Below are 23,537 nucleotides of genomic sequence, written 5' to 3' on the forward strand. Positions count from 1 at the left end.
ATGTTTCTTGGTTTACTTAGACCAGTTTTCCAAAAGTGTATTACATGGAATTATAGATCCATTGTGATCTATATAATTTTAAATGCCAACTGCCAGTCTCCTAGAACTGTCTTTTAATTGTTCTCTACCTATTGAGATCCATTAGAAAATGCATGCCACTTCCTGTTAATATGTGTCAAGTGTATGGGACAGTAATAAAATATTTGTTTAAAAGAGTCGTTTCGTTAATAGAATTTTACACACAGATTTTAACAATACATTTTCTAAGTATGGCAAATGCCGAATTGTCTTTAAGAGATACGTGAAATTATTTCAAGTTCCTACTTAAAATACTTTTTATTCAATGTTATTTTTCATTTTGTTTCTAATATTAGTGAAGTCTCTTAATTATAACTTTAGGCAGTTCTCATAATTATAGTTTGTGTTCCCAAAGTATATATATTGATTATTTGGAAATTGGAACACATTTTCCTTAGAAACAGTGGTGTTTGTAGAACACCTCATAAAATAGTAGCATAGAACTAAATGGACATTAAAAATTTTTTTCTATGGGAAAATATATTCCAGATTATACTATAGAAATAGATGTTTCTGCAGAGCAGTCCTAGCTTTTTAAAAAATGTAACCTATTTTTTCTACATATGACTAATGTTTGAGCATGAAATTGATTATTAAATCATAAGTGTAAGACTTGTGTATAACAATCACTCAAACATATTTATTGTGCTCTATGGTATGCTAGATACTAGAAACAACTATGAACTGGGAAGACATAGTTACTGTCCTCTTGGGGCTTTCAGTCTAATGAGATTAATTAAAAAGGCAATTATAAAATATTAGAAATAAAATGTGGCAATTCCATAAGAAGGACACCTAACGTGTGGTCTCAGAGAAGTATCTGTGAAGGAAATTACATCTATGTTGAGATCCAGAGCCTGAGAATTTTAGTTAGTTGAGGGAAGACTTGGGAGAGAGGGGTGGGGGTGTTCTAAGAAGAGGGGATAGAAGATTTAAAGAATGGAATGTGAGAGAGTTTTTGTTCCCTGCACAGGAATTTTAAGTAGTTTAGTTGGTTGGAATACCTGAAAGAGAATATGATAAAAGATAAAGGTTGAGGAGAGGTAATCAGGGTATATAATATGAAAGGCCTTGTAGGCCAGTTTGAGAAGTTTGGACTTAAAGGCCAGGAGCTGGATTTTGAAGGGTTTTAAGCAGAGAATTGACTTGATCAAATTTGCATTTAGGAAGACTACTCTGAAGGCAGGTATAGAGAAATGATTAAAGAGAGAAGACTGTATTCTTGGTAAACATTTTCATTGATTTAGGAGTGGAGATAAGCTGACATAATTAAATACATAGAAGATAGAAGAGGCAAGACTTGGGTATTATGGGAAGATATAACAATAGAGAAGAATTAAGAGTGGGGGCACCTGGGTGGCTCAGTCGTTAAGCGTCTGCCTTCGGCTCAGGTTATGATCCCAGGGTCCTGGGATCGAGCCCCGCATTGGGCTCCCTGCTCCGTGGGAAGCCTGCTTCTCCCTCTCCCACTCCCCCTGCTTGCGTTCCGTCTCTCGCTGTGTCTCTTTCTGTCAAATAAATAAAATCTTTCCAAAAAAAAAAAAAGAATTAAGAGTGACCCCCAGGTGTTAGGCTTGAGTAACTAAGTAGATAAGGGTGTCATTTAGTGAAAGAAAGCAGGAGATTGAGCAGGTTGAGAAAAAAATAATGAACTCAATTTTAGGTAGTTTGAGTTATATTGTTTATAAGACATTCAAATGGAATTGGTATGGGAAAATGGTAGGAAGTGAGATATATGGATCTGACGGTAATGAGATAGAGTATGATGATTAACATAACATAATAAAAAATAAATAAAAGAAAGAAAAAGTATAAGAATTTGAACAGTTAAGAAAAAAAGAATTTATGGTCATTGAAAAGATGAGATTGCGCATGAAGAGTGTATAGAAAACAGGTAGCAACCTAGCAGACGGTCAACTAATTCTGACTCACAGATATCTGTTTTGTTTGGCTATCCGAGTATTTAAATATGTTCTGAGTTCTAATATTTGAAAATTGGTAGAGTAGAAATAAAAATTTGGATTTCCAGATTTTCATGAAAATTCATAATGAGACAATTCTGGTTCGGTATTCCTGCATGGCAGTCAGTAATCAGCTGGAACTGAGTAACAACTTTCCTTCTGTAGGTGGATAATGTACTATCCAGTTTGGTACAGTTCTCATTCAGCCTGTTTGCTTCATTTGCAATACCTGCCTGACTCCTGTGTGCTCTTGAATTCATGACCATATATTATGTGAGAATAGATGACAGACCAGGATAGAATACAAAGGAATATCAATATTTAAGATATAGGAAGAGAAAGAAGGCCCATAAAAGAAACTAAAGAAGCCATCATGGTAAATGAGAGGAAGAGAGATAAATAGGGATAACTAGAAGAATTATTGGGCATTATTTAGATGGATATTATATGATTTTAAGTTTAATTACTTTAGATAATTCTATCTAAAGTAATTTTTGTAGGAATTACAGAATCCAGAGTGTACACCAACACACCAGAGTGTACACAAATTTTTATTTTTTAAGTCAATTTTTAATGGCCATAAGCCTTTCAAGGAATGCTTGATGGTTTTTGGAAGTATAATGTCAGGGGGAAAGTCAGAAAAAATGTATCAAAATGTTAGTAGTCATTATATTCAGGCAGTAAAATAATATGAGAGATTTTTTTTTCTTTTGACTATTAGTATCTTCTAAGTTTGGAATTTTTTTTTACAACAAATAATATATCTTCTATAGTCTGAAAAAGTCAATACAAATAACTGAAGTTTAATGCTAAATTATTTTCTGAACTTGAGTGTTTTACAAACTCTGAGAATCTAAATGGAAGAGTTTTGCATATGGTCTAACTAGTGTTTCTCAAAGTATATTTCAGTGATTCCCTTAATATGGTCAATAAGAAATAATTCTATGGGCTAGTACTTTGGGAAAATATTGAAGATTTCAGTACTCACTTGCATATTATGGCTCTAAGAAGCTTTGTAGAAGAAAAAAAATATTTAACTTTGTTTAATTCAGGGCTTCCCAAACTTTTTTGATATGGAACACTCTTTATGTGGAATACCTTATATATTCATTAGTTTATCATGGAGTACACTTTGGTATTTGTTGTTCTAATCATACCCAAGAAACAGGAATTTGTAGGTTATTGGATATTATTAGTTTTCAAAGGATAATTGAAGGACACTGTTCCCTATGAGAGGCACCTTACTCTAATAAAACATTGCATTTAGAATGCAGATAATAACTCTACTTTCCAATTATTCCAGTGATTACAACAGTCATAATACATACTATGCATTGAGTACTTACTATGTTTTGGCATTATATTAGGTGCTATATATAAATATCCTAATCCTTGTAATTACTCAGTAAGATCAGTACTACTATCTCCATTTTTAGATAAGAAAATTTAGGATAAAACCGATAACAAAATATCTAATAAGTCTGTATTTATTCCTCTGAGTCACGGTGGGGAGTCAGTATCTGGGAAACCTGGAGTTAATTTGTCACTTTTATCTGATCCCAGAAAGTTTTAAAATTTATTCTTCTTTACTATTTTGTGAAGAATCTTTGATGGTTTTCATGTATGCATAAGAAATAAATTATATTTAAAAAAGAAATAAATTAAAACTATGTCAATATAATCATAATAGGATTAATCTGGCATAATTTGTTGAAGAAAAGATGTGGAAAATGAGCAATAATAAATCTATAGTCATATCAGGTCATATTGTATTTAAACATGACATAATCATATTCAACAATGATATGTCAAAGTAGGAAATATAAAAGAAACATGCCAGATAACAGAGTAGAATATTTTTAAAGTCAGATTTACAGAGCACAGGTCTTTTTAATAATATGCGCTTAGACACATAGTTAGCTGTTATTGAGTACCCTGGATAACCAAATAAATGAGACATAACCAGCAAACTAGGTTTCCCCAGTTTGTCAGTTTTCTGTAAGCTGGCTATCACTAGACAGAATTTCTTTGTAAATCAAAGGAGCTATTATACTTTTCTTAGGAGTAAAATCAGAGGTTTTATGTCAAAGGAAGTTGTAAGTCAGTTATGTACTTTGCAATTTGGCTGAAACAGCCTTATAGCATTAGCTTTGTGGCCATGTAAGTTTTCTTTGTCTGTATAAGTTCAATTTCAAATTTTCAGAGGCTTAGATCTGGCAACAAACATATAAATACCAATTCATAAATTCATAATTTGATGAAAAGACATAATTCATCTTGACTATTCATTATTTTTCTTTGATAATGAAGAAACAAAGATGATAACATGAAAGATCTAAAGCATCACTTTCATTATTAATATTGTCTCCCAAGTATATAATTTTTATGCTATAGAAATGAAGAATCCTGTTGTTATGTGGATCTATGCTCTTAAACCTGATTTAAAAAAAAAATTACACCTCCTTTAATAGAGTTAATAAGAGAAAAAAAAGTAGTCTTAAAGAAAAACTACCAAAACTCAAATGAATCTAAGTTTAAACCTGAGAATATTGGGGGTGTATTCCAGAGTAACTTCTTTGTTCCAGTCTATAATGGTAAGGTGTTTTAATTTTTATTTTTTAATTACTATTTTTTAATTACTATTTTGAATTGATTTAACAGATCCACAAAGACTCATCCAGGTCCAGTTGTACATTTAAGTGATAGCCCAAGAGACGAAGGGAAAGTGAGTATTACAAATACCATTATTCTTGCATTTATTTTCCTCATTCTTGAATGAAGGTGTTTCTTACTATTATTTTGTACCTAACTTGTAGCACAGTTCAGAGCATTCATTGTTTTCTAAAATTATAATGTTGAATGAATGAATGAGCAAATAATGAATAAATGAATTATTCACACTAATAATGGTCCCAAATTAAGTCTTTATTTTTACCTAGAGCTAAAGTTGGTATTTAATTCTAGAATTTTGAGGAAGTTATGGAATATGTGGAACAACTTGAATTTTCAAATATTCTATGCTGGAACTTAACAGTATGTTTATCAATATCATTAATCATTGGCTTCTGCTATTCAGTTTTGGTAATGATAAACGGCCAATACTAAATAATCATAAATTAGCCAATTTTGATTTTATAAATAGGTAATTATATAGAAAATGTTCTGAGGTTACAGAAATAATCCTTATTCATTTTTCTTTTGATGATAAGGAAACAAAGTTGATGATATTAAAAGATCTAAAGCATCACTTTCATCATAAATATGGCCTCTTCAAGAATTTATTTTTTAGCTAAGTACCATAGAAAACACCTGAGTAAATTAGTTAGTATAGGTTTGCTTCTTTATTTTTAAATGATAAAAACTGAATTTGCCTAATAAATATTGAGCCTGAAAGTCAAGTCTGCCTAATGGTAATAGAAAGAAAACTGGATTTCTTCAAATTGATCCATAAATACAGTGTTATTCCAATCAGGTGTCATCAGAATTTACTTATTTTTAAAGAAATATTTCTAAAATTCTTAAGAAAAGGGCACCTGGGTGGCTCAGTTAAGCATCTGCCTTTGGCTCAGGTCATGATCCCAGAGTCCTGGGATCAGGTACAGAATCGGGCTTCCTACTCCTTGGAGAGCTGCTTCTCTCTCTGCCTCTATGTCTCTCTCTCTCTCTCTGTCTTTCATGAATAAATAAATAAAATCTTTAAAAAAATAAAATTCTTAAGAAAAAAAATGTTTTTCTCCACATCCTCACCAACACTTGTTGTTTCTTGTGTTTTTGATTTTAACCATTTTGACAGGTGTAATGTGACATCTCATTGTGGTTTTGATTTGCATTTCCCTGATTATGAGTGATGTTGAGCATCTTTTCATGTGTGTTTCGTCTGTATGTCTTCTTTGGAAAAAATGTCTATTCATGTCGTCTGCCCATTTTTAAATTGGATTATTTGTGGGGTTTTTCTGGTGGTATATCAGTTCTTAATATATTTTGGATATTAACCCATTATTGGATATATCATTTGCAAATATCTTCAGCAGGTAGCCTTTTTGTTTTGTTAATGTTTTTCTTCACCTTACAAAAGCTTTTTTTTTTTTTAAGATTTATTTATTTATGGGGCGCCTGGGTGGCTCAGTCTGTTAAGCATCTGCCTTCTGCTCAGGTCATAATCCCAGGATCCTGGGATGGAGCCCCATGTCGTCAGGCTCCCTGCTCAGGGGGGAGTCTGCTTCTCCCTCTACCCCTCCCTGCTCGAGCTCTCTGTTTCTCTCTCTCAAATAAATAAAATCTTTAAAAAAAAAAAAGGATTTACTTATTTATTTTAGAGAGAGGGAACATGAGTGTGAGCGGGAAGGAGGGGCGGAGGGAGAGAATCTTTTAAGCAGACTCACCAATGAGTGCAGAGCCCCACCCTGGCTGGATCCCAAGACCCATGAGATCATGACCTGAGCTGAAGGAAACTTTAATGGACTGAGCCACCCAGGTGCCTTTGTACAAAAGCTTTTTATTTTTGTGTAGTATCAATAGCTTAATTTTGCTTTTGTTTTCCTTGCCTGAAGAGACATATCTAGAAACATATTTCTACAGCTGATGTCAAAGAAATTACTGACTGTTTTCTTCTAAGAGTTTTATGGTTTCAGGTCTCAACATTTAGGTCTTTAGTCCATTTTGAGTTTATTTTTGTGTATAGTGTAAGAAAGTGGTCCAGTTTCATTCTTTTGCATGTAGCCATTTAGTTTTCCCAGCACTTGCTTTGGCAGCACATATACTAAAATTGGAATGATACAGAGAAAATTAGCATGGCCCCTGGGCAAGGATGACAGGCAAATTAGTTTTCCCAGCACCATTTGTTGAAGAGACTGTCTTTTCACCATTGTGTATTATTGCCTCCTTTATCATAGATTAATTGACCATGTAAACATGGGTTTATTTCTGGACTCTATTCTGTTTATTGATCTATGTGTCTGTTCTTGTGCCAGTATCATACTGTTTTACTACAGCTTCATAGTGTATCTTGAATTCTGGGATTATGATGCCTCCAGCTTTATGAACTGTTGGTGGGAATGCATATCGATACAGCCCCTGTGAAAAACAGTATAGAAGCTCCTCAAAAAATCAAAAATGGAAATACCATATGATCTAGTAATTACACTATTGGATATTTATCCAAAAACCAAAAACTCCCATTTGAAAAGATATATGCACCCCTGTGTTTATTGCAGCATTATTTACAATAGCCAATATATGGTAGCAACCCATGTGTCCATCCACAGATGACTGGATAAAGAAGATGTGGTATATATACACAATGGAATATTGCCCATCCATAAAAAAATAATGAAATCTTGTCATTTGCAACAATATGGATGGATCTGGAGGGTGAAATAAGAGAAAGACAGATACCATATGGTTTCACTTATATGTGGAATTTAAGAAACAAAACAAATGAACAAAGAGAAAAAGAGACAAGCAAAAAACCAGACTCTTGATTATAGAGAACAAATCTCTTGTTGCCAGAGAGGAGGAGGTTAGGGAGAGGGGTGAAATAGATAAATGGGATCAAGAACACACTTATCTTGAGCACTGAATAATGTATAGAATTGTTTAATTATACATATTGTACACCTGAAAGTAATATAAGCTGTATATAAAAAAAGAAAAATAAAATTAGTAACTATAAATTTTGAAAAAGGAAAATGTTTTAAGATATTTTTTATTTTATTATTTTTTTCTTCAAGTTTTTATTTAAATTCCAGTTAACAGTGTAATATTAGTTTCAGGTATAGTATTTAATAATTCATCACTTACATACAACACCCAGTACTTATCACAGCAAGTGCCCTCCTTAGTACCCATCACCCATTTAACCCCTTCCCCACCCACCTCCCTTCTAATAACCCTTAGTTTGTTCTCTATAGTTAAGAATCTGTTTTCTGGTTTTCCTCTCTTTTTTTTCCCCCTCTGTTCATCTGCTTTGTTTCTTAAATTCCACATGTGAGTGAAATCATATAGTATTTGTCTTTCTCTGACTGACATTTCACTTATAATACTCTCTAGTTTCATCCATGTCATTGCAAATGGCAAGATCTCATTCTTTCCTTGGCTGAGTAATATTCCATTGTGTGTGTGTGTGTGTGTGTGTGTGTGTGTGTGTGTGTGTAATCTTTATTCATTCACCGGTCGATGGACATTTGGGTTCTTTCCATAATTTAGCTATCATTAAAAAGAAATGTAGTACATTGTGATATTGGAACAAGGGGATACAAAATGACCAATAGATCTAAATGGATATTCCAGAAATGGTTCAGACATTTGATGCAATTTTTGGATATTTTAGAGAAGATGTTTTAGGACATAATAAACTATTGAATAAATGGTGTTGAACAATTGGCTAACCATTTTGAAAAAAAGAGTAATCTACCTTACACCATTCACAGAAATAAATTCCAGATGGAGAAAATGTTAAAACCACAACTCAGAATGTTTTAGAAGAAACTATAGGAAATGGGTTTTTACTGTGAAGTAGGGACATCCTTGGGCAAGACATAAAACCTAAAAGCTTTAAGGAATATACCATAAGACAATCATGATAAGAGACAGACAAGATATTTGCTTACACGTATAGTAGGCAAATAATAAACATGCAAAATATATAGGAACTTGTACTAAATCCTCATCTCTCTTAATAGGAAATCAATAGATAATTAATACATCAAGAAATGGCAATATAAACATATTTAGAAATACAGGAGTAGGTCTACTAGAAAAGACAATTATAAGAGTTGAAAATGTGGTTGCCTCTTACCTCTAGAGAGCAGAGTTGGCTGCTGAGAGGAGGAAATGGCCTCACTAATAATTACTAGGGAAATGCATTATCCCATATTTTCCACATCAGACTGGCAAAATATTAAAAATATTAATAACATCAGGAATGAAAAATATTAATAATTGAGAAATGTATATCTAGATACAGTAGTAGTAAGTGTATATACCAGTATAAGTAATTTGGCATTATCACCATTTAAAACATATATTCATTATGATTTAGAAAATTCATTTCAGATGTCTATCCTATTTATATGACCAAGGGGCAAAATACTGAAAACAGCCTAAAATTCAATTAATAGAAAATTGAATAAATGAGTGCTAATATATTCACACTGTAGAATGCTGTACTGATATGGAAAGTTCTTTAAGCCATGATTTTTAAAAGAAAAGTTGCAGAACAATAAGTACACTATAAAACCACTTGAAAATGCATTTGTATTTTTATTATATATACAAATACCCAAGAAAAAAGTCCTAAAAGTATATGTACAAATCTGGGGAGGATACTGGAAATTGGAACTGGGGAAAGTGATCAAAGGTATTATTTTCTTTGTGTTCAAATTTTTATGAAAGAATATAATGTGTTAATTATGTAATTAAAAATTAAAAGGAATGCAAAATAAATTAGTATTAGAGTCCGAAGACTATGTTTGAATTGTGGCTCTACTACTTATTAGCATATAATCTTGAATAAATCATTTGACTGCTTGTAGACTAGTTTTTCCATCAATAGCCTTTTGACACATAGGAGTTTTTTATTCAACTTTATCAGTCTTTTCATTTGATTCTTGCATTTTGTTTCTTATTCAGTAAATCATTTCTTCCTGAGGTAAAATATAATCCTTTTTTTTAAAAAATAACAGTTTTAAGGCTTTCCATTTCACAATTAGATTTTAACCTAAATAAAATTTATTTTGTGTTGGTTTGAGATAAGGGATACTTATATTTTTACATATAAATAATTCATTTATTGAATAGTCATTTCAGTTACCAGTAATGTATAAGAACATCTCACTCATATATCAGTTCTCATATTTGGATGGGTCTTTTTCTGGACATTTTCCTCTGTTGCATTGATATATTTATTTACTATTGTACTTTTACTACATTTTATTAGAAATAACTAATAAAAGTTGCAGAAAATATCTTGTTATCTGTTAGGCCTGCCCCTTCTCCCTTCTCCATCATGGCTTTTTCTGATTATTTATAGTACTATATACATTTTAGAATCAGTTTATCAAGTTCTATGTAAATCCCTCCTGAAATTTTGTTTGAAACTTGGGCATATTGATTAGAAAAAATTTATTTCATTAAAGATACTAGTGTTCCATCTATAAACATGATATATTTCCTTTGGTTTTCTTACCTTTTTCTATATAGCTTTGCAACTTTTTGCACAAAATTCTTACATATCTTTTGTTAGCTTAATTGTAAGTACTTTATAGTTTTTATTGCTCCTGTGAATTAATTTTCTTAAATTTTAATTTTAATTAATTTTAGTGCATAAAATACTGATTTTGTTATTTTGTATTCCTTGCATCACCAAATGTTCTGTTTTTAAAAGGTGTCCTTGGATTATCTGGAATAGTCTATGTATAAAAGTATAGAAAATGTAGACAAATTTTGTTTCTTCCTTTCTAAATTTATATATTTTTATATATATATTTGTTTTGTTGGATAGGAATCCAGTGCAGTGTTGAATATAAATGGTTTTAATGGGAACTTTCTTTTATTTCCAACTGCAAACAAAATATCTCCCAAGATTTCAACATTAAGATGTTTGCTACAGGTTGTTGGTTGAATGCTTTAATGAAGTTAAAAAGTTTCCACCTATTTCCAATATTCTAAGAGTTTTAAGTTATAGTGTTGAATTTTATTGAATGCTTTTCTGCATGTATTGAGATATGTTTTATGCTAATCTTAGCCTATTGATAATGATGCTATGGTCTAGAAATATGTGGGGACACTCAGTTGGGCCTGAGGCCAGTCCCCACAGACATTTCCCTTTTTCAGAGCCAGTGTTGTGGTTTGACCAGCCTCTTGGTTCTTATAATGGCCAAGATGCACCTCAGCAACAACCATCAGGGAACTTTGAAAAACAAAGTTTATTATTCACAAGTCTTAGAGGGTACACAACATGTTTGGGGCCACTCAGTGAAGTCATGGGTAGAGAAAGAGTGAGATAGAGTACATGGACCTGGGGTTCTGCTTTTATTGGGGTTGAGAGTGGGGTGCCTAGGGTTTCACATGTTCACTTTATTTGTGAATTTAAAACATTAGAGCAGAATTAAAGTATGGGAAGGCAAAAGTAAGCTGTCAATCAGATTGTCAAAGGGGAACTTTATGGGTGGGGCAGCCTGGCTTTTTATCTAATAATGTAGCTGACAATGTATTTATTCAAGATGGATGTCTGAAGAGGATGCCTCAGCAATCAAAAGCTTAATGTCAGGCACTTATATTACAATCCAAAAAGCTGACTCTCAGATACTTACACTACAAATGACTATCCCTTAATTTGTTAATTTGTTGAAATGTTAATGGATTTTCTCATTTTAAAAAAAATTTTACATTTCTGGTATAAATTCAACTTGGAAAAGACAAATTTTCATGGAGGTTTGGTGAAGTGAAAGAAGGAACAAATTACTTATGTTAAGGTTTATAGTAAAACAGCATAGTATAAAGGAATTAGAAAATAGACCATCCTCTAAGATAACATTTACTAAAGAAACTGTGCATAAGTATATCAAATTGAAGAGGGTGCTCTTGTACTGAGAGGTACCTATATTGGACATAGTATTGTATACATCTTGTTGAATTCTCTCAGCCTTGTTTGTCTCCCAAATTCTTAACTGTTTGCTTCATCTCAGTTTTGGCAGGATTAATCAGCTTCATCCAGTACTATTTCCTTAAGTTGACTGGCTATGCCAAGTCTAAGCTCCACCCTTTAATTCTGGGTTCAGATAATGTGCCATACTATAAAGGCATGAGATCTGGCTTCCTCAGTGTCTCCCAAAGGGGTCAAATGATACAACTCTGAAGTGAGGGGGTGTTAATTTACCATAGAGAAAACCTTGACCAATATTGACAAGAAATAAAATTCTCCTTTCCTTCTTCCCTATGGTTAGGCTATTCTGAATTATGGGTTTTTCACATAAGCTGTTAGAGACATCCAGCAAGGCCAAACAGATACACCTGTTAAGTGATTGGCTGTGCCTCTTTTGCTTTTCCCTATGAAATAGTGATTAGTGTGATAATATATCATCTTACTTTTACTTCTTTGCTTTACTTCACTTTTCCTTTGTTATTACAGCCCTGAGATTGCACTTCTCAGTGAAACATTAGCACCTAAGCCTAGCCTCTGGCTGTTTTCTACAGAACCTTGTTTAAGATAATAGTTATCAGAATTGTTCTAGATGAGAGATTGGAAACTACAGCCAATGGCATAAATCTGGCTTGATGCCTGTTTTTGTGAAATGGTTTATTGGGACACAGTCATGCTCACCGTTAACATATTGTCTGTGGCTGCTTTCTAACTACAACAACAAAGCCAAGCAGTTGTGACAGAGCTATAAAGCCTGCAAAGCCTAAAATATTTACTATCTAGCCCTTTACAAAAAAAGTTTGCTGACTCCTGTTCTAAATTGTAGACCCTCAGGATGGGACTTTGGACTTGAATTGTCTCCTATTTAAAATTAAAGAACCCATGGAAGGTGCCAAGTGAAGTGGTATTATCATGCAGTGACATCACAATTATTTAAATAACCTCCTATGATTAATTGGGAAAGGGACTGATGGAAAGGTAAGACAATTGGAGATGAAGTACTATGGTGTTTAACTGATAAAGGACAACGGTGATTTTAATGATGATGGAAAAAAACAGCTTCCTTTGATGCCACTTGTATTATTTTCTATTCTGATATAAATTATAACAAATTTAGTAGTTTGAAACAACACAAATGTATTATCTTACAGTTTTGTAGGCCAGAAGTCCAATACAGGTCTGACTGAGCTAAAAATCAAGATTTTTGACAGGGTTGCACTCCTGTCTGGTAGCTCTAGAAGAGAATCTATTTTCTTGCCTTTTTCAGCTTTTATAAACTGTACACATTTCTAGGTTTGTAACTCCCTTCCTCCATCTTTAAAGATAACATAGCATCTCTTTTTAACCATAGCTGGGAGAGGTTCTCCACTCTTAGGGACTCATGTGATTTGATTGGGCCTACTGGGATAATCCAGGATACTCTCCTCATCTCAACAAATCTTAATTACAACTGAGAAGTCTTTTTTCTTTTTTTTTTTGTCATTTAAGGAAATATGTTATATTATTTAATATATTTATATTAGGGCATAGACATCTTTGGTGGGCATTATTTTGCCTACCAAGTCACTGGAGACTGTATGAAAATAATATGATTAACTCAGAACAGTTAATTATTGATTTAAGGCATGTCAGAGGCTCTTTAAGGAAGCTTTAAAGGAACTCTTCCTGCAGCTCCAGGGCAGACTGTGCTACAAATAGGCCTGTTTATAAAGAGATAAATACATAGTTTGATAAAAGTCAAAGCCCTGATAAGAAAAGAATGTGACCCTGACTCCTGGTATATTCAATTCCTAGCATGGCCAAAACAAAATTCTATATACTGGGTGACTTCAAACAACAGAAATTTATTATTTCTGTTTGGAGGCTGGAAGTCCAAAATCAAGATCTTGGTCAGGCCATCCTCCCTCTCAAGGCTCCAGGAGAGACTCCTTCCTTGCCTTTTCCAGCTTCTGGTGGCTCCTAATGTCCCTTGTTTTGTGGCAGCATAACTCCAGTCTTCCTCTGTCTTCGCATGACCTTCTTCTCTATGTCTCTGTGTCCTCTCTTCTTTTACAAGGACCCCAGTCATTGGTTTAGGGCCTACCCTAAATCAAGCATGATTTCATCTCTTATTTTTTTAAGATTTTATTTTTAAGTAATCTCTCCACCCAGCGTGGGGTTCAGACTTACAACCCTGAGATCAGAAGTCTCATGCTTCACTGACTGAGCCAGCCAGGCACACCTCATCTCAAAATTCTTAACAAATTACATCTGTAAAGACTCAATTTCCAAATAAGGGCACATTTTGAGACTCTGTGGGGACATTATTCAGCCACTATACCTGAGATACAGAAATTTGTGTATATAAGCCTGAAAATATTATAAAACCCACCCTCTCCAATTTCCTTGAAACTTCCTGGCCAGCAGAAGTACCTCTTGCACGATTTCCAGAAAATGGTTTCTCCTTTTCTAGAAGACTGTAAATGACCAATGAAATGAGGTAGTTTTCTTGCCTGATGATGTTTGTTTACCCTCACAAGATCAACCTTCAATTCCATTACCATCAGGCCAATAACCAGAATGAGATCTCAGATTTCAGCACAGCCTAAAATATAAGTGTAAGTTTTCCTCCAGAAAGAAACCTTCTCCTCATCAAATGAATTTAGGACCTGGATAATACTAACAGTACATCAAGTGTTTAAGAATGTTTTTTAAGGGTTTGATCATACGGGTTACATAGAGGAGAGTTCATTTACATGGGGGCACTCAACCATGATTTGAGACAATGCTCTGAGAAAGGACACCTGGATCTGGTCCTAATCATTTGTTGGGATGGCCCCTTGAAGATGGACTCAACAAAGGTATATGGTAAATAAAGTACAGAGGCTAGGATTTTTTGGTACAGTATAAAAGAAGGGGTCAGAAAACAGGGAGATGAAAACATTAAAATGGATATATTATATTTGTCCCGGCATCTCACCTCCTGACCTCCTAGAGGGTTCTTAAGGACATTGTCTTCACTTAACCTAGTAAGGAGTGCTCGGGAAAGATGAGTACAAGCATATTTGAGAAGTTTGGTAGGGGTTGTCCCTTTTTTGGCTTTTGTTGACAGTAACAGATGATGGCAGAGATCCAGGCCCCGTAGTATCTATGGGGATTAAATATCATGGATTGGTAGAGGCCAGATGGTAATATTCGACCATCTGGCAATATGAACATAATTACCATAACAAGCAGTAAGCCTGGATGGCAATGCAGAAATCTATGGTAATAGCTAATGTATCATGCTGTTTCTAGGAGCAAAATTAGGTGAATGTTGTTTGATTTGCATAATCAGAAAAGAAATCAGCTCTTGACATTGACCACCAAAGAGGAAATTCACAGCACTTCATCAGGTTTCCAGATAGAAGCCAGCTCACAGATCTAGAGCCCACTGATAGAAAGGGAGAGGCCAGTTGCCTCTGAGAAAGGACCCTGAAGTGCTTCCATAAGTACATATAGTAGTTATGGAAGCATCTGTGGTCATTTGCAGAAGTAACTGTTTACTTTTCTAGTACTGTTAACTATAGGGTTGGAGCAGTCATTAATACCAAAAGATCCAAAAAGCGTGATCCTCCAGTTAGAGTCATGGCATATGGAACTTTGTAACTAGGTGATAAATGATGTTTTGACCCAAGTGTATCTCACAGGAGGCCAATGGGTATTCAGATTCACCCAGTTATTTTACACCACAATTGTATAATCTGTATAGATATGCACAGAAGCTGGCATAATTCTCTTACTGGTTTTCTGACATTGGAATTAGAGCCATTACAATTGGAAGAGACAAATGGAAACTCCTAAAACTTGTCTCTCCTTGCCATGAGTATAAACAAAAGCCAGGATGTATTTCTGGGGGAGTTGCAGAGATTAGCACAATTAGACTTGAATGATGCAATAGTAGATCCTTGTTGAATTCCATTGTCTGGGCTCTGCATAAAACAAGATGGATTGATCTTGGTGTTGGTAGACCACTGTAAAATTAACCAAGTGATTGCCCCAATGACAGCTGCTTTGCTCTTGATACTTCTAGAGATGCAGATCAATATCAGGCTGTCTCCTGATAAACAATGATTTAGTGAACTCTTTTTTTCTCATTATATCAGCAGAGAAGATCAAAAGCAGCTTCTTTTTATAGAAAGGGAAAGCAGTATAAGTTCATAATTTTTTCCCAGGACTATGTTATTTTTTATATTCTGTCATAGTTCTAAGGAAACTTGATTATCTTGACATTCTTTAGAAAGGATACTAGTTCATTTTCTTTATTATATAATACTAATTGGATCTGGTGAGCAAAAAGGGGCAAGTACCTCTGTAGCTAACAAGATTCGTGTCAGAGGGTGGGAAGAAGATTCCATAAAGATCTAGAACGTTGTCTTATATGTGATGATTTTGAAAGTTTAATGGTCTAGGGCATGCAGGGTTATCTCCTCTAAGGTAAAACATAAGCTTTTGTACTTCTCTTTGCTAAGAAAGTGTCATATCATTTGATGGTTTTGGATTTAGATAATAGTATACAATGTCTTCAAAATTACTGTTTCAAATCATTTTTTAAGATTATCCAAAAAGTCTGCTGGTTTTAAGTGGGACCTAGAGATGAAAAGGCTCTTCACTAAGTCCAAGCTGCTTTGCAGACCCCCTTATCACTTGGTGCCTATGATCTAGCAGATCTGATGGAGCTTAATGTATCTGGTAGATAAGAATGGTCTGTTGGAAAGCCCAATAAGGAAGTCACAACAGCTATTCTCCATTTTCAAAGCAACTCCTGGTATGCTAATGAGCTCCTGTAGAGATTGAACACCTAACCATGGGACACCAATGACAATGTAACCTGAGCTGTCCATTATGAATTAGATTTTATAATACTCATTGAGTCATACAAATGGGTGAGGGAACTGACAAACCATTTTATAGTCGAAGTGGTTTATTCAGGAAATCAGCCTTCAGTTGTCTAAAAGGCATAATTAGATAAATGGAGGTCCTAGAATTCCATCTGTTGCAACAATGCCTTTCGCTCAACCCATATATACGGTCTCATGTGGTGGGGGTCGAATACCTAAAACCAACTGATGGAGGACAGAATTTAGGCTTGCCTCACATGTCAGATGATTGGTTGGTATTAGCTAGACACTGACTACTACTCAATTACATCTCCACTTAGGGGTGATCTTGAGTGATCTGATGAAGAAAAATCCTTGATCCCCAAGCAATGTAATTGATTGTACATTTCATATATAGAGTGAAACACAATAATAAAAAATCTGAAAGCAAAAATTCCTTTCCACTTGGAAATTTAAAGACTCTCATTAAATAAATTTGAAAATAAAAATTTTCAAATAGAAAATACAAACCAAAATTGAAGAATATATAAAAATTAACAATATTGTAATACTACATATGAAATATGAAATGTAATTTCTATGAAATATAATTAAAACAATTATAAAATAATACATAGTATTTAATACTTAATGTGAATAAAAGTTAGAAATTTAAATAAATTCAATATGAAACAAAAAAGCTAGAAAAAGAACAAGAAAATAAAGCAAAAGGAAGCAGGAAGGAAGTATAAAGATAAAAGTGGAACTTAGGGAGTTTTCCTGTTTTTAAGCTGTCTTCTAAATTAATCAATATGCTGGTTCTTTGCATAGAGCATAAACAAAATATTCAAACTACTATCTGGCCTGATGAAGAAAAATAGGGGAAAACAAAGTTACACAAATGACACACAAAACAAGAAGAAATATACTAAAACTAAGGAAATTTTTAAACATCCAAATTAAATTATTTTACACAACTCTAGGAGATACATTTAAAATCATAGGTAAAATTGGTAATTTCCCAGGGAAATAAATTTATCATCATTGACACCAATAGAGATAGAAAGTTTAAGAAAATGAAGAAGTTATTTAATTACTATGCACAAATAAAAGTACCAGACCCAAATAGTTTTACAGGGAAATTTTACTAAATTTTTAAGTACTATTATAATACAATGCTACATCAACTATTCTAAAGCAGGGGTTGCCACTGTGGCCTGTGGGACAAATCTGGCCTATTTCCTATTAGTGTAAATAAGTTGTTTTTATTTTTGTTTTTTTGAGATTGTATAGTCTGGAAAGTGTAAAATATTTACTGACTGTCCCTTTAGAGAAAAAGTTTACCAACCCCCGCTCTGAGTAGTTTAAGAAAGGAAAATATTAAAATTGTTTTTATTTTATAAGTTACAACTAAGCCTGAAAAAAATTTTCACAGAGGAAAACATGGATTTATTGAATTTATTAATATCAATGGAAAAGTCTTAAATAAAATATCCTATAGGACACAGTCTCCAAAAGCATATTCAAAAACAAACGCTGATAAATGATGTTTTATTCAAGGGTTGCAAGGATAGATACTATGAGAAAATCCATCAATACAGTTTGTGATTAACAGATCTAAAGAAAAAAATTATGATCATCTCCATTGATGCTGAAAATGTCTTTGAATACCGTTCAACATCCACAGTATTTCCACTTTTGACAATGGAAGACTATCCTATTTCAGATCAGTCCTCCCACTGGGAGAACTACAAAATCTGGACAAAATATTTTTGAAAATCTATTTGAGGGCACCAGAGAGTGTCCAAGGCAGTGAAGATTTGTAAGCTTTTGATTCCACAGAAAGAAACCCAGAAACACTTGCCACAATTTTCCCTTCTAGGGATTTTCCTATTTGAAAAGAATGTTAAGATATTGAGTAACCAAACAAAGTTATTGGCTGAGAGGCTAAGCAGAATTTTCTGCAGTTTTAGGGCACAGAAGAATAGTGTGGATGAGAAAAGGAGTTCAGGGCAAGCCAAAAATAAAAGTCTCTGATAATCACTCCAAGCTTTCAGTGTGGCTCCAAAGGGATATACCCTACAAATAAGGTTGAACTGGAAATAAACTAGTCCTTTAAATAACTGAAATTTTTCTTAACATTATCTGAATCCTTTTTTGGGATTAAGTTGGTCTGCCTTAATCTAGCTGACTGATAAAATCATAAATTCTTTATGGGAGAAGAAAACATCACCCAGAGCCTTTATTTATCACTACATTTCTCCCATACTTATCCTCTATACTGAAAGTAAAAATAACATGGTATATAAAATGATCAGAATTCACCAGAAACCAAGAGAACAGATAGTAGAGATAGACCAACAGGAAATTCAAATAGCAGTTACCAAATGTGGACTTTAAAATAAGTGTGATTGAAATGTTTAATAAATAAAAATGATGGTGGTTTCAGCAGAAAAATGAAAAGTTTAACAGAAAACAAAATAACTGGTTATAAATAGATGAAGAGAGAATTAGTGACCTGAGAGATAGGTCAGAAGAAAATATCCAAATGAAAGCATGGTAAGCCAAAAGGATGAAGAGCATTTTGGACATAATGAAATGTGGAATATATATGTAATTAGAGTCTTGGAGGAAGAAAAAAGAGAATGTGACAACAGCAATATTTGAAGAATGAAGGGATGATAATTTTTCAAACTGATGACAGATACCAGAATCTAAGATACACTACAGACTCAAAGCAAGCTTAACAAAAGTAAATTTCACCTAGGCATATCAAAGACAAAGATAATAATCTTAAAAGCAGAGTATAGGGAAAAAAAAGACTAACAGCAGACATATTAATAGAAAAATGGGAAATGAGGACAATTGAGTGATCATGTCAAGGTACTGACAGAGAAAAGCACCTACAGAAAAAAATTCTATGCTCTACAAAAATACCCTTAAAAAGCATATCATGAAATTATAGCAACTTAACATAATTTGCAATAATAAATAGCAAATCTGCTCTAATGAAAAAACTATAATTCTCTATGGGAATGAAATTGATTATAAGAGAACAGAGATGTAGGAGGAATAAAGAACAACTATGGGTAAATCTAGGGAATATTTTATAAAAATAGTAATTACTTCTGGGAGTATAATACATTGAAAAATAATATACATTTAAGTTAAAAATAGTCAAAAGTGGGGGTAAAATCTGTTGACTCAAAGTTCCAAGGTCCTTATAGCTTCAGTTTGATAAGTCATAAAAACACTTTATATTCATGTGGGTAATAAAGAATAATAAATATATGTATAATGGATAAGTTAATAGGGAACTGAGATAACAAAAAATTATTAACCCAAAAGAAAACAAAAAAGGAAAAAAATGACATTAAACAGATCGGGCAAATATAAAATAAGTAGATAGATATGCTCTAAAGTATGACAGCAGTTATATTAAATGTAAATAAATAGGCTAAAGATAGTAATTTTCAGACTATGTTAAAATAATGATATGTTGTTACAAGAGACACATTTTTAATCTTAAGGTTATAGAAAAGTTGAATGTAAAAGGATAGGAAAAGATATAGCATGTATACCCTAAGCAAAAACAAATAAACAAAAAACTGATGTAGCTATAGTAATATCAGACAAAGTAGATGCCTTAGTTCAGGTTGCTATAACAAAAATACCATAGGCTGGATGGCTTAAACAATATTTATTTCTCATAGTTCTGAGGCTGGAAAGAGTAAGATTAAGGCACTAGCAGATTTGCTGTCTAATGAGGGTCCAGATTCTAGATGGTCTTCTTCACAGTGTCTTCACACAGTAAAAAGGGAAAGAGAGCTTTCTAGAGTCTCTTTCATAAGGGCACTGCTCCTCTTCTTTAGCGTTCCACCTTTAAGATCAAATCACTTGCCAAAGGTTCCACTTCCTAATTCCACCACAAACATAAGAAACAAAAGTAAGGAAATAAAGAAGTAATTAGTGAGGTTAAAGAAAATCTGAACATGATTAACCAACATAATTGACATATATAGTACATTACACCCAACACCTGCATACCATACATTATTTTCTAGTGTACATGGTGTATTTACCAAAATTGTACATTTGTTGAGCAATAAATCCTGTTTCAACAAATTTCTTGGGATTATAATGTTCAATACATTCTCTAACTGGGAGAATTTAGCAAGATTGTTAATAAAATATAAATAGGAAATCTCCTAAATGCTTAGTAATTAAGCACTACACTTCTGCATAACTTATGTCAAAGAAGAAATCAGTATCGAAGTTAGAATATATTTTAAGTTAAATTACAATAGAACTATGATATGTCAAAAACTTGTGGAATGTAGCTAAAGCTGTGCTTAGAAGGAAGTATAGAGCTTTTGTTAAGATTTTTTTTTAAATGAAGAAAAGCTGTAAATCAATGATCTTAGTGTAAAAATAGAAAAATACTGAACTAAACTCAAAGAAACTAGAAGAAAGATAATAAAGATGTGATGGTTAATTTTATGTGTTAACATGACCTGAACTGTGCAGTGCCCAGAGATTTGTTCAAATATTATTCTGGGTGTTTCTATGAGGATGTTCTGGATGAGATTAACATTTAAATAGTAGATTGAGTAAAGTAGATTGCTCTCCATAATGTGGGTGGGCCTCATCTAATCAGTTGCCTGAATAGGACAAAAAGGCTGACCTTCTTTCAAGTTAAGATAGGCTGATTGGGACTTCAACTTTTTCCTGTCTCTGGGCTTGAACTGAAACACCAACTCTTCCTGGATCTGGAGCCTGGTGGCCTTCAGATTGGGATTACACCATTGATTCTTCTAGTTCTCATGCCTTTAGACTCAGACTAGAACTACATTATTGGTCTTCTGGGTTTCCAGCTTGCCAGCTAGTCCTGCAGATCCAGGAAATAGCCTTTGTAATCCCATGAGCCAATTCCTTATAATGAATTTCTTTCTGTATAGATACATCCTATTGGTTCTATTTCTCTAGAGAATTCTAATATAAAATAATGAGAGCAAAAATTAAAAGAAATAGAAAAGAAACATATAGTATATTAGCAAAAACAAAACTTAATTATGTAAGAATACTAATAAAACTGGGGCACCTGGGTGACTCAGTCAGTTAAGTGTCCAACTCTTGGTTTCAGCTTAGGTCATGATCTCAGGGTCAAGAGATCAAGCCCTGTATTGGGCTCCATGCTCAGTGGGGAGTCTACTTCCCATCCCTCTCCCGCTGCCCCTCCCCCATGTACTCTCTCTCTCTCTCTAAAATAAATCTTTTTAAAAATACTGATAAAACAGATGCATCTTTGGCAAGTCTGATCAAGAATCAAAGAGAAGGGGCGCCTAGGTGGCTCAGTTGTTAAGCATCTGCCTTCGGCTCAGGTCATGATCCCAGGGTCCTGGGATCGAGCCCCACATCGGGCTCCCTGCTTGGCAGGAAGCTTGCTTCTCCCTCTCCCACTTCCCCTGCTTGTGTTCCCTCTCTCGCTGTGTCTCTCTCTGTCAAATAAATAAATAAAATCTAAAAAAAAAAAAAAGGAATCAAAGAGAAGACAAAAAGGAATACGACCACTTTGCATTCATCCCAGGAATACAAAATTGTTTAACTTTTCAAAATCAGTGGATATATTCAGTGTGCTGAATGGGAAAAATATGTAGCCAAGAATACTTTATCCAGCAAGGCTGTCATTCAGAATAGGAGAGATAAAGAGTTTCCCAGACAAGCAAAAACTAAAGGAGTTTGTGAACACTAAACCAGCCCTGCAAGAAATAATAAGGGGGACTCTTTGAGTGAGGGAAAAAAAGACCAAAAGCAACAAAGACTAGAAAGGAGCAGAGAAAATCATCAGGATCACCAACTTTACAGGTAAAACATTGGCACTAAATTCATATCTTTCAGTAACCACTCTGAATGTAAATGGACTAAATGCTCTAAACAAAAGACATAGGGTATTAGAATGGATAAAAAAAACAAGATCTACCTATATGCTGCCTAAAGTGATTCATTTTAGACCTAAAAACACCTGCAGATGGAAAATGAGGGGATAGAAAGCCACCAATCATGCAAATGGACATCAGAAGAAAGCTGGAGTAGCCATACTAGCCATCAGACAAACTAGATTTTAAAACAAAAACTGTATGTAACAAGAGACAAGGAAGGGCATTATATCATAAGGGGTCTATCCATCAAGAAGATGGATAATATTGTAAATATTTATGCCCCCACCTTGGGAGCATCCAAATATATAAATCAATTAATAATCAGCATAAAGAAACTCATTGATAATAATACAGTAATAGTAGGGGACTTTAACACCCCACTTACATCAATGGACAGATCATCTAAGCAGAAAATCAACAAGGAAACAATGCTTTGAATGACACACTGGATCAGATGGACTTAACAGATATATTCAGAGCATTTCATCCTAAAGCAGCAGAATACACATTCTTTTCGAGGGCACATGGAACATTCTCTAGAATAGATCACCTACTGGGTCACAAATTAGGCCTCAACAAGTACAAAAAGATTGCGATTATACCATGCATATTTTCAGACAACAACACTATGAAACTTGAAGTCAACCACAAGAAAATTTGGAAAGACCACAAATACATGAGGGTTAAAGAACATCCTACTACAGAATGGGTTAACCGGGATATTTAAGATCAAATAAAAAAGTACATGGAAACAAATGAAAATGAAAACACAACTATCTTGGGATGCAGCAATGGCAGTCCTAAGAGGGAAGTATGTTGCAATACAGGCCTTACCTCAAGAAGCAAGAAAAGTCTCAAATATACAACCTAACCTTACACCTAAAGGAGCTAGAAAAGGAACAGTAAATAAAGCCTAAATCCAGCAGAAGAGGGGAAATAATAAATATTAGAGCAGAAATAAATGATGTATAAACAAAAAAAAATGAGTAGAACATATCAACAAAACTAAGAGCTGGTTCTTCAAATGAATCACTAAAATGGATAAACCCCTAGCCAGACTTATCAAAAAGAAAAGAGAAAG

General features: G+C 33.7%; 1 protein-coding gene, 1 long non-coding RNA gene and 1 other non-coding gene across 10 annotated transcripts in view; 2 read left to right on the forward strand and 1 right to left on the reverse strand.

Moving 5' to 3' along the window:
- The window catches only part of STXBP5L (syntaxin binding protein 5L), a 404,049-nt gene that overhangs the window by 180,862 nt on the left and 199,650 nt on the right, over nucleotides 1-23,537 (forward strand). For all 8 annotated transcript variants that reach the window (XM_073894175.1, XM_073894170.1, XM_073894178.1 and 5 more), the window contains exon 7: nucleotides 4,701-4,764. In XM_073894175.1, coding sequence (XP_073750276.1) covers nucleotides 4,701-4,764 — 64 coding nt within the window. The remainder of the gene's footprint in view (nucleotides 1-4,700; nucleotides 4,765-23,537) is intronic.
- Nucleotides 6,779-6,881, forward strand: LOC112834435 (U6 spliceosomal RNA). The gene has a single exon (XR_003210910.1). It is a non-coding gene; the product is annotated as a U6 spliceosomal RNA (small nuclear RNA).
- LOC141373020 (uncharacterized) overlaps nucleotides 20,209-23,537 on the reverse strand; it is a 185,430-nt gene continuing 182,101 nt past the window's right edge. The window contains exon 3 of the long non-coding RNA XR_012378641.1: nucleotides 20,209-20,433. This is a non-coding gene — a long non-coding RNA (uncharacterized lncRNA). The remainder of the gene's footprint in view (nucleotides 20,434-23,537) is intronic.

Source organism: Callorhinus ursinus, unplaced genomic scaffold (assembly GCF_003265705.2).
Source record: "Callorhinus ursinus isolate GAN/ISIS: 27379988/994484 unplaced genomic scaffold, GSC_fseal_2.0 scaffold1, whole genome shotgun sequence".
NCBI classification, from domain to species: Eukaryota; Metazoa; Chordata; class Mammalia; order Carnivora; family Otariidae; genus Callorhinus; species Callorhinus ursinus.